The sequence below is a fragment of the Camelina sativa genome, chromosome 10, assembly GCF_000633955.1.
Source record: "Camelina sativa cultivar DH55 chromosome 10, Cs, whole genome shotgun sequence".
NCBI classification, from domain to species: Eukaryota; Viridiplantae; Streptophyta; class Magnoliopsida; order Brassicales; family Brassicaceae; genus Camelina; species Camelina sativa.
The window spans coordinates 2,528,995-2,543,605 of record NC_025694.1 but is presented as its reverse complement, the minus strand read 5'-3'; the positions used below and the strand labels follow the sequence as shown (position 1 = coordinate 2,543,605).

The 14,611-nt window shown below is 34.5% G+C and overlaps 4 protein-coding genes across 11 annotated transcripts in view; 3 read left to right on the top strand and 1 right to left on the bottom strand.

The window, feature by feature from the left end:
• LOC104716635 (rac-like GTP-binding protein ARAC3) overlaps nucleotides 1–1,262 on the top strand; it is a gene marked incomplete in the record, with an annotated part of 3,922 nt that extends 2,660 nt beyond the window's left edge. Inside the window, 1 exon segment of the mRNA XM_019230570.1 lies at nucleotides 953–1,262. Within this exon segment, the coding sequence (XP_019086115.1) occupies nucleotides 953–1,057 (105 nt within the window).
• On the top strand, nucleotides 3,708–6,645 carry LOC104716634 (probable receptor-like serine/threonine-protein kinase At5g57670). Of its 5 annotated transcripts, none has more exons than XM_010434048.2 (8): nucleotides 3,708–3,870; nucleotides 4,218–4,328; nucleotides 4,424–4,922; nucleotides 4,991–5,242; nucleotides 5,334–5,497; nucleotides 5,581–5,808; nucleotides 5,892–6,041; nucleotides 6,112–6,645. In XM_010434048.2, exons 3-8 carry the CDS (start codon nucleotides 4,610–4,612, stop codon nucleotides 6,340–6,342), a joined length of 1,338 nt encoding a protein of 445 aa, XP_010432350.1. In that variant the 5' UTR covers nucleotides 3,708–3,870; nucleotides 4,218–4,328; nucleotides 4,424–4,609; the 3' UTR covers nucleotides 6,343–6,645. The 5 variants fall into 5 exon arrangements, with proteins under 5 accessions (XP_010432350.1, XP_010432351.1, XP_010432349.1 ...); XM_010434049.2 differs by having other exon boundaries at nucleotides 4,215–4,328; nucleotides 4,431–4,922; XM_010434047.2 differs by having other exon boundaries at nucleotides 4,215–4,328.
• LOC104716633 (basic leucine zipper 19-like) lies at nucleotides 9,853–12,227 on the top strand. 4 transcript variants are annotated; one of them, XR_756126.2, is made up of 4 exons: nucleotides 9,853–11,112; nucleotides 11,325–11,447; nucleotides 11,729–11,782; nucleotides 11,884–12,227. XR_756126.2 is itself a non-coding variant. In XM_010434046.2 (3 exons), the coding sequence occupies exons 2-3, from the start codon at nucleotides 10,347–10,349 to the stop codon at nucleotides 11,351–11,353; spliced, it is 795 nt and encodes a 264-aa protein (XP_010432348.1). In that variant the 5' UTR covers nucleotides 9,853–10,128; nucleotides 10,311–10,346; the 3' UTR covers nucleotides 11,354–11,575. The 4 variants fall into 4 exon arrangements, 2 of the variants coding, with proteins under 2 accessions (XP_010432348.1, XP_010432347.1); XR_756125.2 differs by having other exon boundaries at nucleotides 11,877–12,227; XM_010434046.2 differs by lacking the exons at nucleotides 11,729–11,782; nucleotides 11,884–12,227 and having other exon boundaries at nucleotides 9,853–10,128; nucleotides 10,311–11,112; nucleotides 11,325–11,575.
• LOC104716632 (WD-40 repeat-containing protein MSI3) lies at nucleotides 12,152–14,560 on the bottom strand. Its single transcript, XM_010434043.2, has 6 exons — nucleotides 14,051–14,560; nucleotides 13,476–13,799; nucleotides 13,237–13,380; nucleotides 12,872–12,996; nucleotides 12,668–12,763; nucleotides 12,152–12,581 (listed from the first exon to the last, which is right to left on the bottom strand). Exons 1-6 carry the CDS (start codon nucleotides 14,369–14,371, stop codon nucleotides 12,323–12,325), a joined length of 1,269 nt encoding a protein of 422 aa, XP_010432345.1. The 5' UTR covers nucleotides 14,372–14,560; the 3' UTR covers nucleotides 12,152–12,322.

Sequence of the window (14,611 nt, the reverse complement as noted above, 5' to 3'; positions counted from 1 at the left end):
AAGAGGAGAAATAGAGCTACAAGTATTTTGTTTTCTCCTTTTTTTCATAACTTGTGTTTACCCAACGAATCAGTAATCTGTTGTTTGTAGTCTGAAAATTTGACAAAGTTGAAGTACTAGTAACAAGTATTTGTATTCTTGTTTGCATTTTGATCTGTAAATATAGCACGAATGCTTGATTTATTTGTTTCCTAGATTCACACAGATCGTTTGAGGATTAGATTATAATTAAGTTCTTACGTAGTTTCATCCAGAAGTAGCCAGTATTGGTACTGTTGTTGCAGAGATGATTGCAACATGAATATAAAGAACCCTCTTACTGTTTTTTGTTTCTACTGTACTTAGAACTCAACCTTCGTTTGCCAATTCTTGTTCAAAACTCATATTTTCCGAACAGAGCAAGTCTGTAAGTTTGATTCCATCGAATTGCATAACGTTTTGCTGGTTCAATCAATCCAAAACTAAGACAAGAATGTTCCAAAGGTACTTTGACAATACCAACTTGCAATTCTCCTCCTTTGCAGTCACCAACTTTGAACTTTGGTATTGTTGATTTTCAGTACCGAAGTGTTTTCCTCAAACTTTAACAGCCTTGAAAACATCTGTTGGGACATGCTTGGAGACCAATGAGGCACTGCACTTACTATTTTATAGGGTTTACAAATCATTAAAACGCCTTCTCTTTCAACAAATATATAAGAAATGTTATTTTATTAATAAGACTTGTGAATATATTAACATTTGATTTTCATCAAATCTTTTGATAATTGATATTATTGAGTAGACGTTTTCCCCTTGGAGATATGATTATTGAGTTAACTTATTCGATTTATCATAGAGATGAGCTCGGCTTGTCTTTACCAAACGAATCTCGTTTGTNATCTTACCACTGGTCCAAAACCTCCATTTGAATCCGCTGATGTTTTTCCCATTTCCATTATCTGTTAAACAGAATGTAAAAGCGGTGTTTGATGCGGCTATCAAGGTCGTTCTCCAGCCACCAAAAAACAAGAAGAAGAAGAAGAGAAAATCTCAGAAAGGTTGTTCAATACTGTGATTTCAACAAGAAGAAAGGAATCAAGAGGAGAAATAGAGCTACAAGTATTTTGTTTTCTCCTTTTTTTCATAACTTGTGTTTACCCAACGAATCAGTAATCTGTTGTTTGTAGTCTGAAAATTTGACAAAGTTGAAGTACTAGTAACAAGTATTTGTATTCTTGTTTGCATTTTGATCTGTAAATATAGCACGAATGCTTGATTTATTTGTTTCCTAGATTCACACAGATCGTTTGAGGATTAGATTATAATTAAGTTCTTACGTAGTTTCATCCAGAAGTAGCCAGTATTGGTACTGTTGTTGCAGAGATGATTGCAACATGAATATAAAGAACCCTCTTACTGTTTTTTGTTTCTACTGTACTTAGAACTCAACCTTCGTTTGCCAATTCTTGTTCAAAACTCATATTTTCCGAACAGAGCAAGTCTGTAAGTTTGATTCCATCGAATTGCATAACGTTTTGCTGGTTCAATCAATCCAAAACTAAGACAAGAATGTTCCAAAGGTACTTTGACAATACCAACTTGCAATTCTCCTCCTTTGCAGTCACCAACTTTGAACTTTGGTATTGTTGATTTTCAGTACCGAAGTGTTTTCCTCAAACTTTAACAGCCTTGAAAACATCTGTTGGGACATGCTTGGAGACCAATGAGGCACTGCACTTACTATTTTATAGGGTTTACAAATCATTAAAACGCCTTCTCTTTCAACAAATATATAAGAAATGTTATTTTATTAATAAGACTTGTGAATATATTAACATTTGATTTTCATCAAATCTTTTGATAATTGATATTATTGAGTAGACGTTTTCCCCTTGGAGATATGATTATTGAGTTAACTTATTCGATTTATCATAGAGATGAGCTCGGCTTGTCTTTACCAAACGAATCTCGTTTGTTAATCAATCTCTTTCTTTGCTATAACTGCCCCCTAGACTTATTCGGTTCACACAAATACCAAATTAATTAAAATATATCAGCTATGTGTCAGGACGTTTAGTGAACTAATATTCACCTAATTATAAGCCGTTCAATCACAATACAATAGAGACTATAATATGTTTTCGTACGTACCAACTTTCTTCGATGGCATACATATTTGATTTGTAATATAAAACGTGATGATACTTCGTAGCTTTCTTTTAACATTATAGTGTCTATTACATCCAAACACAAAAATTAATCGAATATAACTAGTAACGTAATATATATAGTAGATAAAATAACAATCTTTTCATGTGTAGTCAAAATAGGTTTTGCATAATTCATTCTTGTGAAAATCATAAATCCACATGCTAGTGAAATAGTCGATACAATTTTTTTTTTTTTTTTTTTGGTGTATATGATTAAATTGCTGGGAAATAAATATGAACTAGAACTATCAAGTTTTCTTATACAGAAGATCTAGTACTTAACAAATAATTTCTGAAAGATTCGTTAATAAATGGACGACATAGAATCTTAGATCATATCTAGGCGACTGTATAGACCGATGTTAAGAACACTGTATCCATATTATTCTGATTATGTGTTATGAATGTTACAATACCAAATCTAGGAGATTACTATAAATCCATATCTAGGCGTCGGTAGCTTGATTTATGATATAATATGTCATTGATATCATATGAATCATATGTCAACTGTTTTTGAGAATCATATATATTTAAAATTATTTTAAAAATCTCATATAGACAGACTGTCACAATAAAACTCCTTACAGGTAAAAACTGTAAAAAAAATGGCTTTTAATATTCTTCTTAACTTTAAAGATTACTTGATAGCATATGATTCATAGCCTATATACTCTATAGGCACGAGTACGAAGCATTTAGTTATCTGATCTTTATTCAATAATTGGACACATGCACATTGCATTTACTTGGTTTTATGACGTCAATATCACAAAACACAGTGATAAGAATATCTACCTAAGCAATCACTCAAGTCGAGCCAAAATCTTTGTAACTCTGTTTTCCAAATTTCACTGTTTTCATTTTGTTTCTGAACAATATATATTCTGCTTTAAATACTATTAGTCTATATAGTTGATGATTTGTCGTCTAAAATGTGTTTTTCTACTTGGCCGCTCAAAAACAATATAACCATACAATAATTTAAAATTTCTAGAACGAGCTGTTCAAAGTGATCAACAGATTAAAGTTATTAGGATTAAAATAATCCAAACAGCTTACCAAATATACTTAACATGCATATGACTATATATGAGTCATCTCATTCTCTTCCACAAATCATCTCATACATAACATTATCCTTTAAAACATCATTTACGTTTCTTACTTGCCTACTTAATAAAAAGTAAAAACAGATAAAACATATAGTAAGAGATTTCCAAATTCTTCTTATGCTTCAATTAAAAAAGAAAAGAAAAGTGCGTAGAGTGCACGGACTCTTCTTGCTCATTTAATTCTCAAGAGCCATTGCCGTACGTAGGAGGCAGCCTTGTTTGAGTCGAGGCGTGTTTGTTACGTATAACCCGCAATAGCCAGTAGACACTCACTCACAATTCCCCTTTGACTCACCGGTTACCGAGGGTTTCCCGCTAATATTTGCCGGTTTCCTCTAGGTTATTAACATAAAAATAATAAAATCTGTAAAACAAAACTGGTCAATGTATCTCTCTGTTGTGTTAACTCTCTCACTCTCTTGTCTTCCCCAAAAACACACACACACTCTCTCTCTTTCTCGCCGACACTTTCTTGATCCGATCGGTTAATTGATTCAATCATCTTTCTATGATTTCCCGATAGAAGAAGATCAACATTTGCATCGGAGAATAATCTTTACTTTGTAAGATTTTTTATTTTATTTTTATTTTGTTAATTGTAGAGTCAATCTTGTTTTTAGTCGTAGTAGGTACAATTACAAAATGCTGATGGTATACATGCATGGTGGCAGATTTCGATTCTTATGTCGATTTAATTAACTAACAAATTTAATAATAGATACGTACAACGAGTTTTGGTAACACTTATTTTTTTTTAATATTTTATATTTTAAAGAACCACATTTTTTTCTCCATAATTGACATAAATGGCTAAATAAACAAATAAGTTTTGTTTTTTTTCCTGATATCATCAACAAATTACTTGCTCTAATGGAGTTTTTTGTTTGTTTGATTCCTCTGTTTGTAGCAGATAAAAGAGCATTTAGCTCCCACAGACAGTTAAGCTTGTAGGAGACGCTTTACAAGAAAGTTCGGCTCACAAAGTTTTTGTAGTTGGAAACAAAATTCCAAGAAGACTAAGGTGAGAAAAATCTTATAACAAGTATTTGAAAGAAAAAGAAAAAAAAAACTGTTGTGTTTCTTTAAATTTTTGATGTAAGCTAACCACATATTCAGGTTTTAGGATTTTGTTACACATCGGACTGCTAAGTTCTGTGCGAAGCAATTGCATCCAACGGCTGAAGTCTTGGCCATCACTACCTAATTCCAAGAGCATTGGCTTTGGTGTTAATACGTCAGCTTATAATCTAGTTTTGAGGCCAAGCTCTCAACTTTCTAATAGTGAATGTAATTTATGCAAGCATGATGGGTGAAGAAAAGAGGAAAAGATCGATTTCACTTCCATCGATAGATATTTTATTAGATGATAAACCAGGTTGGCCTTTTCTTAAAAGTGCAACTTTAGGGACACCACAAGTTCACAAATGGCACACGAGAAAAGTCTCAGTGGTCAACTGGGTCATGAGCTTACCTGAACGGTTTCCAAATCATCATCCGCAGAATCTTAACTATGAGACAAGCTCTATCAAGAAACAAGTCAAAGAAATATTGAGAGACAACAACAAATGGTTCAACTACAATGTTCTTAAGAAATCAACATCAAATTTCTCTCAAGGTACTCTGTTTTTTCCCTCTGCTTCTCCTAGTGATGAGTTTGTATTGATCTTTGACTTTACATGCCAGATAATCTGATTGGGAAGGGAGGATGCAGCAAAGTGTACAGAGGGGTTCTTGAAGATGGAAAAGGCATTGCAGTGAAAATGTTAAAATCATCATCTAAAGAAGCTATGACAGATTTTGTTCATGAAATCAACATCATCTCTTCTTTGAGTCACCAAAACATCTCACTGTTACTTGGTGTTTGTGTCCAAAACAATGATCTGATCTCCGTTTACAATCTCTCAACCATCGGAAGTTTAGAGGAAACCCTTCACGGTAACACACCACTCTCAAACTTCACACACACGTATATTAAAGATTCTGATTGATTTGGTATAAAGTGTGATGATGACGCTTGATTCTGCAGGTAAGCAAAAGGGAAAGCATGTATTATCATGGAAAGAGAGGTTCAATATAGCCATCGGTTTGGCGGAAGCAATAGACTATCTTCATAACCGGTGTTCTAAGCCAGTGATACACAGAGATGTCAAAACTTCCAACGTTATTCTCACAGATGAGCTCCAGCCTCAGGTAATGAAAGAGTTCTGACTTTGATTTCTTTTGCTAATTGTCTTCATGAACTCATAATTGATAGCTATGTTTTTGATGATTAGCTGTCAGATTTTGGGTTGTCGATGTGGAGACCTACAACATCTCAATATTCGATACAAACTGACGTGGTGGGCACTTTTGGATACCTTGCACCGGAGTATTTCATGTACGGAAAAGTCAGTGATAAAGTCGACGTTTACGCCTTTGGAGTGGTTCTGCTTGAGCTCATATCAGGAAGAAATCCTATTTCACCTCAGAATCCTAGAGGACAAGAGAGTTTGATCATGTGGGTAGGTTTTTTTTTTGCGCTGGTTACTTGTAACATAAGAAACACTTGATAAAACCCTAAAAGAGGTACTTCCTTGGAATGCAGGCAAACCCGTTGATTGAGAATGATAATTTAAAAGGGCTGTTGGATCCAGAAGTTACAGATATATTCGACGAGTCTCAGTTTCAAAGAATGGTACTTGCTGCTTCACATTGCCTCACAAGATCCGCCACACATCGTCCCAATATTAAACAAGTAAGATTTTGTCTCCTTCTCCAAGAAAACTAAGTCCCTCGTCAAGAACTAATCTTTAATTCTTCTTCAGATATTGAGGCTACTAAGAGATGAAAACGAAGTCGGAAAATGGATTATGGAGGAACAAGAAAATGAAGATTGCTTTGATGACGAGGTTTACCCGGATTCCAGCACGGAATTACACTTAAGCGTTGCGATGCTTGAGGTGGAAGACGATGAATCTGCATCAGTGAGCAGTATGGAGAGAAGTAACAACAGCCTTTTCTCTTCTTCATGTTCATCTAGGGAGCTTCAAACTTAAGGCACTCTGCTTTAATTTTAGTTAGGGTTTGTTTCTTAGTGTCTGTAGTTTTAGTTGATAACTTTTTGTTACTTGAGAAATAACATCTGAGATGATAGTTCATAACTAGGTAGCGAAAAAAATCATTCCCAAGAGGAATTATTCTCGTAATCAATGTTATCAAAATGTCAAAATCCAATTGTGGGATGCACCAATTTAAATTTGACTCTATAGACATGCATGATGTTACTATGGGGATGAGCTCAAAGCTAACTGAAGACACAGCTCTTAACTTTTCAAGTGTCACAAAGAGAGATATATGGTACGGTGACCACAGAGAAGACGTGTTGTTTTCACAATTTTTTTTTTCTGGTACTAATTTCTTTAAATATCTCTTTAATATTTTGAAAGTGAGAGTAATATCGTATTTGAAATCCCTACTTAAAAACATTAGATCCCGTTTTTATTTTAGCAAATAGCACTTTACATGTGTTCTGTTATAGTTCAGATCCTAACATTACCAAATTGTTTTAAATCCAAAATTGTGTCTTCTTCCTTGTTTTGGAACCAAATTGTTAGTAGAACCATTACGACTATTTAGAAAATGACATGTTTATATTTTATTTATATGATTTACCACATTAGCTCTTTGTCAGTTGCTAAAATATATATATTGAAAATCAATCATCAACTCATACTATACTGCGGTATTGGGACAAGGACATATGAAAAAGTATTTCATTTGAAGATATCAATTATGTAAGTCAAAACTGATGATATATATAAGGGAAAGAAAAAATCAACTTATCATTATATTATGATCAACGACCATGAGAATCTGTTGACGTGTCCATATATTAAAAAAAAAGGAATGATTAAGGCAATACTAATTAAGAAAATATGAACAAATAAAATACATTGTCTAAATTGTTGTTGCGAAAGTGATTTTACAAAAATTTTGGTTATTTTTTAGATAGCAACTAACCTTTAATAGTTAAATATATAATTTGATGAGATTATCCTATTCAATTTTGCCAGTATTTATATACACAGAACGTTATATAAAAACTGTAAATTTTGTTTATATGCATAAAACATATTTCTACAAACTTATTTTTTGTTTTTTTAAAAAAAAAATTAACATCAAAATTTTAAAATACAACTTAAAAAGAACAATGTTTATTTATGGGATATTACTAAATAACATATTAACTATGTTCGATTTTGTTCAAATATTCTATATAACTCTTGAAGCAAACTTAATTTGTTTAAGAAATCTATTTTTTTTTTTAATTATGGCTTGAGACATGCCACATTCTGTTTAGGAAAAAAGATATATTTGTCCGTATTCGAATTCAGATTGCTTGAGAATTGAGATCTTTTAAAGTGACCATTTCATGAATCGTATAGAAAAGAGATTATATTATTGTTTGGACTTCATAACATATAGTATAACTTAAAACTATATTCATTGGTTACATCATGTAACTTACATGTATACGTTAACTGGTTAATTGGTTATGCTAACTTATTTGGCGCTTACGAGTCCGCATAAAAATTAAATACAAAATAATGGTAATGTTCTGGACTCTAATGGTTAATTTAATTAGGATTGTTGGATATATATATATATATATATATTGATATATTGTTTGATATCTAATTAATTAGAATCTGGATATTTAAAGTCAAATAAGAGAAGAATGGTCTACAAAAGTGAAATTGACACGTACGTGGCCTAACTCGATTCATTTGAGCATCTTACTGTCGCCTAACATTTAAACGTCGTCTATATAGGAGTTTAGAACAAACTGTAAAACACTAAATTCGAGAGCCAAGAGGAGAATTATTTCAGTATGGTTAATGAGTTTTTTTTTTCTTTCAAATGATTCCACATTCATAATCTAAATAGTTTGTATTAAATGTAAACCTAGTAGTAGTTATAATTCTAATGCTATGTTTAGCTATATCTCATGTAGAGATAAGACAGATAACTGATCGATAAGATCATATTAGAAAAACCATTGGATTGAAACCTTTCTCGCATTGAGAAAACATCATAAAACTGAATATTATTCGGTATGTGGAATCATTCATTCGATCTGCAGCAGTATGAAGGTCCTTTTCACTAATCTATGTATAATCTATAGCCTAAAGAGGCTTTAAACAGATCTGAACTGATCATCATGTACCCATTTGGTAACAAAGAACGAGTTAATGGTCAAACGGAGGAAGAAACCAAAAAACATAGAGAATATCGAATAAATATATAAATAAATTAAGTAACCCCCACTAGCCAAAAGAAATAGAATTGTTGCATCAAACCTTTTTTTAATTATATATAAAGTACAAACCCTAAAAGAAAGCTACATCTTTCACGATCACTGATGTTTACATCAATCAACTATTTAAGTAATACAAGCTTTCCAAAAGAGAGAAAAGATAACAAGTTGATAGTAGTAGATGGTGATTATTGATTATACGATCAAATTTTTTTTAAATCAGAAAAGATAAAGTAGATCTGGTGTCCGGTGATAAAAAAAATCACCAAAGATATATGGGTGCAGATGGCTACTTAAAATTGAAAAAAATTGGTTGAACAAAATTATGTTGAATAAAATAATGACTGAATAAGTTGAACACTTTTACTATAGAATTAATTTATTTTTTTAACTTTTTAAGTTGAACGATTTGAATAATTTTTTCCAATTTTTTTAATATAAATGGTGAAAATTGGCTGAATATTTTTTTCCAGCATGTTCAATCTCTTGAATTTTGCAACTATTTGCACCATATTTGTTTTTTTATAATGACGTGGAACCTAGTTGTCTTATAATCATATGAATTACAACAATAACATATTTAGAATTTTACAATACCTATAGAATATAAATAATTAATAATAGCAATATTCAATTTCTTCTTGCCATTTGATTTTGAGAAAACAAAAAAAAACACATATGTATACATATAAACGTTCAAGGCTAATCTACTTTTAGGGATTTCTACATCTTTTTAATTAGTCGATGTTTTAAAATATTGTGTTTTGGTAGACAAAATAAAAAAGAAAAGTGAAAATATAATGTAGATAAATTGGTAACAGACTAACAGTTATACAGCTCTAGGTTTTTTAGCTGTATTTGTAATTTTCTAAAATAAGAACATGATTGGTGAAAATTAGTGGTGTAATATGTAATTATTTTTAAAAATGTGAGTTTAAAAATAGCCAGCAAAAACCAAGTCCTGAAATTGGACAGGACTAAAAAAAAAGAAACAAAAAAAAAAGAGAAAAAACAAATAAACGTCCGTACTTCAGAAATTATTGTTTCTTTTCAAGTCAATGCTATTATTTTATTTTGGTTTTCTCATGTAAACTTGTTGGTCCATCCATATTATTAATAAGTCTTATATTATTATGATGATAATACAAAGTCTTGAGTCTGCTTAATTATAAAATTAATTAAGATAAAAAGATGCTGAGCTCCAATCACGTTCAAAATTATAATTAATTTTTTGGGTTTAATAAAAAAAAAAAGGAAAGAATCTGTGCAACTCGAAATCGTTATCGTACGTCCATGTCTTTTCTCCGGCCACCGAAACGATGCCATCTGTTTTGTGCGTCTTCTTCTTTATAAACCATACGTCTTCGTCCTTCTTCCTTTCACCTCTTCTTCGACTCTATTAAAAACTCGAGCTCTCCCTCATTCATAACTAGCTCTTCTTAAAACCCAAAAAAAAAATTCGATCTTTAGGGTTTTGCTTCGATCCCGCTTAGTTAGCTTCGGCGTTTCAAATTCTCGAGTAAAGGTACGGGTTTTGTCCTCAATTTAGATGATCGGGTGTTTGAATCTAGCAGAATCTGAGTATTCTCTGTAGCTGAATTGCTCGAATTGCTGTGAAATTAGGGATTTTTATTGAATCCAGAGCTCTAGATTTGACTTGTTTCAGCTGATTTTGGGAAAGTATCGATTTTTTTGTGTGTTGGTGAGGTCAATCGAAGAGAAAAGGTTGATTTTGTTTTAGTAATGGAGGACGGCGAGCTTGAATTCTCGAATCAGGAAGTGTTTTCGAGTTCGGATATGGGTGAGTTACCACCTAGCAACTGTTCGATGGATAGTTTCTTTGATGGGCTTTTGATGGATACTACTAATGCTAATGCTGCTTGTACCCACACTCACACCTGTAACCCCACGGGACCAGAGAATACTCATACCCACACGTGTTTCCATGTCCACACCAAGATTCTTCCTGACGAGAGCGATGAAAAAGTTTCCACTGATGATACAGCTGAGTCTTGTGGGAAGAAGGGTGAAAAGAGACCTCTGGGAAACCGAGAAGCGGTTAGGAAGTATAGAGAGAAGAAGAAGGCTAAAGCTGCTTCCTTGGAGGACGAGGTCGCAAGGCTTAGGGCGGTGAATCAGCAGCTGGTGAAGAGGTTGCAAAATCAGGCTACCTTGGAAGCTGAGGTCTCCAGGCTCAAGTGTTTGCTTGTTGATTTAAGAGGAAGGATTGATGGGGAGATTGGATCTTTTCCTTATCAAAAGCCTATGTCTGCAAATATTCCTTCTTTCTCCCACATGATGAATCCGTGTAATGTACAATGCGATGATGAAGTTTACTGCCCTCAGAATGGGTTTGGTGGGAATACCCAAGAAGGTGCATCGATCAATGACCAAGGACTGGGTGGTTGTGATTTTGATCAGCTACAATGCTTGGCTAATCAGAACTTAGGTGCAAATGTTAACGGATCATTCAACAATGCCAATGCATCTGTCTCGAATAAGAGAAAAGGTGGCACTTTTATACCTTCCAGTTTTCTATTTAAATCGTTTTGATTTTAGGGGTAACTGTTGAAATCCGGAGGTTATTTACTTACTCTGATTATTGGTTTACTCTCTAGCCTTGTATGTTTTATGTAACGTGAAGCAGATTCTTGATGTTCTCCTTTAGTTTGTTTCATAGAATGGGTATGAACTTACGTATGTGTTTTGCTCATTGTTTAGGTGGACATCGCGCATCAAGAGCTGTTTGAAGTACCATCAAGCTTGTACCATCTATTTCCACCAGCATAGATATTGTATTCCAAATAAGTTATAGAGTTTAGCTGCAGCATCAGCTCCGCTCAGGTTCCTTTGTGTTCTCATTTTTGTTTTTTGTTCTTTGACTCTGTTTACCTACCATTGTATTTCCTTGTTGAGCTTGCCGAACTAGAAGGATGATATTGTTAATACAAACTCAAATATTTTGTGTGCCCTTGCCATTTGTTTCCATACTTGAGTTGCTTCTTCTTAAGCTAGTGTCGAAGAAGTTATTGAATATTGACTCTGTGCATGACAAATAGCAATTGTTTTGGCTACAGAAGTTGTTGATGAGATGCATGAATTTTTTTTAAATTGCTGAATTACAGCTTTAAGGAGTTGGTGGGGAGTGTCTTTGTGGCCCGAGTGAGATCTCTGGACAGGTGAGTTATAAAAGATTCACTTCCTGAGATCTCCTACCTTATATGCTTTAAAAAGAACAACTATACTTAAGGATTCTTGAATCTTATTGAATAGTACCCAGGTTTGGTAGTAAAGGCAGGATTTTGATTTCCCGTTAAGCATCATGTTGTTTGGTAAAGAACAAGGTATGCCATGAAGCAGAATGTTTTGTACTTCGAGCTTGAGGGGCTCTCTCAGTGTCTCTACCTAATTGCAACATTGCATTGTTCTTCCAGTTGTGATCCCAAGTTGCTTAGCAAACCACTCCCAAGTTGCTTAGCAAACCCTTTTGTGGTTGACTTCAATGGGGTTTTTAATTTTTAACTTTCACTTGAACTAATCTCAGGATCAGGCTTTGCAACAGGATTTATTGTAAAACTCAAGAATCATAGCAGATGTCCTGGAAAAACGATTATTTCGTCCTTAGGGTAATGCATACACCAAACTTGTTTAATATGTATTGGCTCAAACACGTTAACAACAACAATTACAAGTCACCATCATCAACCAAAAGACTTTAATCATTTCTGGTTTTCATTGGAATGTTGAGCATTTTGGTTGCCTTCTTCATCATGATCCTCATCATCTTCGCGGTAGATGCTTTCCGCCATTTGCCAGACTTGAAGACTGTTGTCTTCAGCTACACTTGAGATGACCCAAGGCTCGTCTTTGTTCCAGGCAAAGTCTGATATCTTGGCCTTGTGGCCTCCATGAGAGAAGAGCAGCTCAGGTGGACCATCTTCTGCATCCAACTCTATTTCAAGCTGCTCATCCCCGACCCTGAACAATCCACCCAGCTTTTTTAACTTATCTAACTTCAATCTTGAATCAAAAGATAAGAGAAATATTGAATATTGATTATGTACCTGTTGATATCCCAGACCATGAGTCTTCGGTCCTCGCCAGAAGATGCAAGCACTGTTTCATGGTTGGGATCCCACTCCACTTGGAAAACTTCTCCCCTGTAACAAAGCCCTCCCAATCCTCAGTTCTTAACATTTGACTGAATAAGTTTAGATAGAAGCATATAGACGCTGTTAAGGAAGTGAGAAACTGTGAGAGAGGCATACTCGTGTCTGCTCAGAACATGTAATGGTGCAGTCAGCTTACGGAGGTCAAACAAGGCAACAGTCGAATCTGAGGAAGCTGTGGCTAATACCCATTCATTAAAGGGATTGAAAGAAAGATAATTTATCTGCAAACACACAAAATAGTGAAGAATGGCCACGGAGAGTGTCAATTGCAGAGTCTTTAAGGGTCTACACAGCAAAGCTGGCATGTCTGAGAATTTCTCCACTCATAACTTCAAATTATCTATTGTAACGAGACACTATCTTGCGCAATCAAACCTCGGTTACCTAATAATTATCCTCTGATTCGCAGATTAGATATAAGAGCAAGGTGGAAAGTTAAGAGATGGTTTATTACTCTATACCTCTCTCTCGTGAACTTTGACTTGGTGTTGCATTTGGTTTGTCCGTAAGTCCCATATCACCAATTGACAATCATCACCCGCAGAACCAAATATGTTTTCATTCTTCATGTGCCATGCTACATCTTCGATAATGCTTTGATGTCCCTAAAACAATGCCACAGGGATAAAATCAGATGCAACAATCCCATATCCTCTGTGATCATCCAGGAGAAATAAAAACAAAGGTACTCTCATCTTACCTCATACACATGCATTGGGTTCAAAACCTTATCATTGGCAGTAGCTGAAACATCCCAGAGGCAGATTTTCCGATCTTGTGAGCCACTCAAAAGATAACCTTCCTTGAAGGAGCTCCAAGCCAATCCATAACCTTCATCTTCATGTCCCATTAGCCTGAGATCAGGATCACACTCGCTAGTTTGGGGCTTTGCAGAGAGTCTGGCGTAATCAAAGAGAAACACCTCAGAGCCACTCGTTTTAGTACCCACAAGAGTTGGCTTTTGTGGCATACACTGAGCTCTGTTCACTTCTCCATCAACACGTATCTTCTGCTTAATCTCCACCTGAAAAGGAAAAGCTTTTCAATAACATCAGTCTCTAAATCGTAATGATCTGTTCTGTGCTAATCAAAACTTCTTCTTTATTCGAACACTCAGGAAAGCTATTGATTCCATCCACACTATAATCTAGTAATTTCGTCGAACACTTGGTGTGCACTAAATAAAACATAAAAAAAAAAAAAAAAAAAAAAAAAAAAAAAAAAAGAAAATANAAAAAAAAAAAAAGAGGAAGAATCCTCCAGGAAGTCAAATACCTTAGGGACGATAGGATCTTGATCTCGTCCGCCTAATCCTGGTTCAGCGTCAGGTGTCGGGATAACGACGTCAGCAACCATTAGAAAATCCTGGGCACTACCGGAGGTATGAGTGCCGAGGATAAGCTTATGGACGGAAAAGGAAGGATCTTTTGCATACGGAATCGGAGTAGAAGGGACCCAATGAAGAGTTAGAGATGGCCATTCGAGCGGGTGAGAGATCATAAGATCGTAGAGAAATGGTGTGTTCCTTTTCCAAACAGAGAACTCTTCTTCTACCTGATCCAATCCCGGTTCTTCTTTACCCTCTTCTGCCGCCATAATCTCTGAAATTTCTCGATTCGTTGTTCTTCTTCTTCTCTCCTCTTGAGGTTTTTTTCTGGTACACTTTTTCCCGCCTAAAAAGAGGTAGAGAGACGACGGTGAGAGAGGAGGGAGAGAGATGTAGGCGGGTTATGACTTAAGCTCACAATGCTGTTTCAGTTTTAAAGAAGTAAACGTTGTGGCGTTTATTTATATACAAAACAGCAGACATTGTGTTTCAGTAATGTAGGGGAGAGC

Excerpts from the sequence above, each read along its gene's own strand:
- LOC104716632 (XM_010434043.2), bottom strand. The coding sequence starts at position 14,371 with ATGGCGGCAGAAGAGGGTAAAGAAGAACCGGGATTGGATCAGGTAGAA. Across the intron at positions 13,800-14,050 it reads AAGATCCTATCGTCCCTAAG|GTGGAGATTAAGCAGAAGAT; the intron begins GTATTTGACTTC and ends TTTCCTTTTCAG. Across the intron at positions 12,997-13,236 it reads TCAAAGTTCACGAGAGAGAG|ATAAATTATCTTTCTTTCAA; the intron begins GTATAGAGTAAT and ends GTGTGTTTGCAG.
- LOC104716633 (XM_010434046.2), top strand. The coding sequence starts at position 10,347 with ATGGAGGACGGCGAGCTTGAATTCTCGAATCAGGAAGTGTTTTCGAGT. Across the intron at positions 11,113-11,324 it reads TGTCTCGAATAAGAGAAAAG|GTGGACATCGCGCATCAAGA; the intron begins GTGGCACTTTTA and ends CTCATTGTTTAG.
- LOC104716634 (XM_010434048.2), top strand. The coding sequence starts at position 4,610 with ATGATGGGTGAAGAAAAGAGGAAAAGATCGATTTCACTTCCATCGATA. Across the intron at positions 5,243-5,333 it reads TTTAGAGGAAACCCTTCACG|GTAAGCAAAAGGGAAAGCAT; the intron begins GTAACACACCAC and ends TTGATTCTGCAG. Across the intron at positions 5,498-5,580 it reads CAGATGAGCTCCAGCCTCAG|CTGTCAGATTTTGGGTTGTC; the intron begins GTAATGAAAGAG and ends TTTGATGATTAG.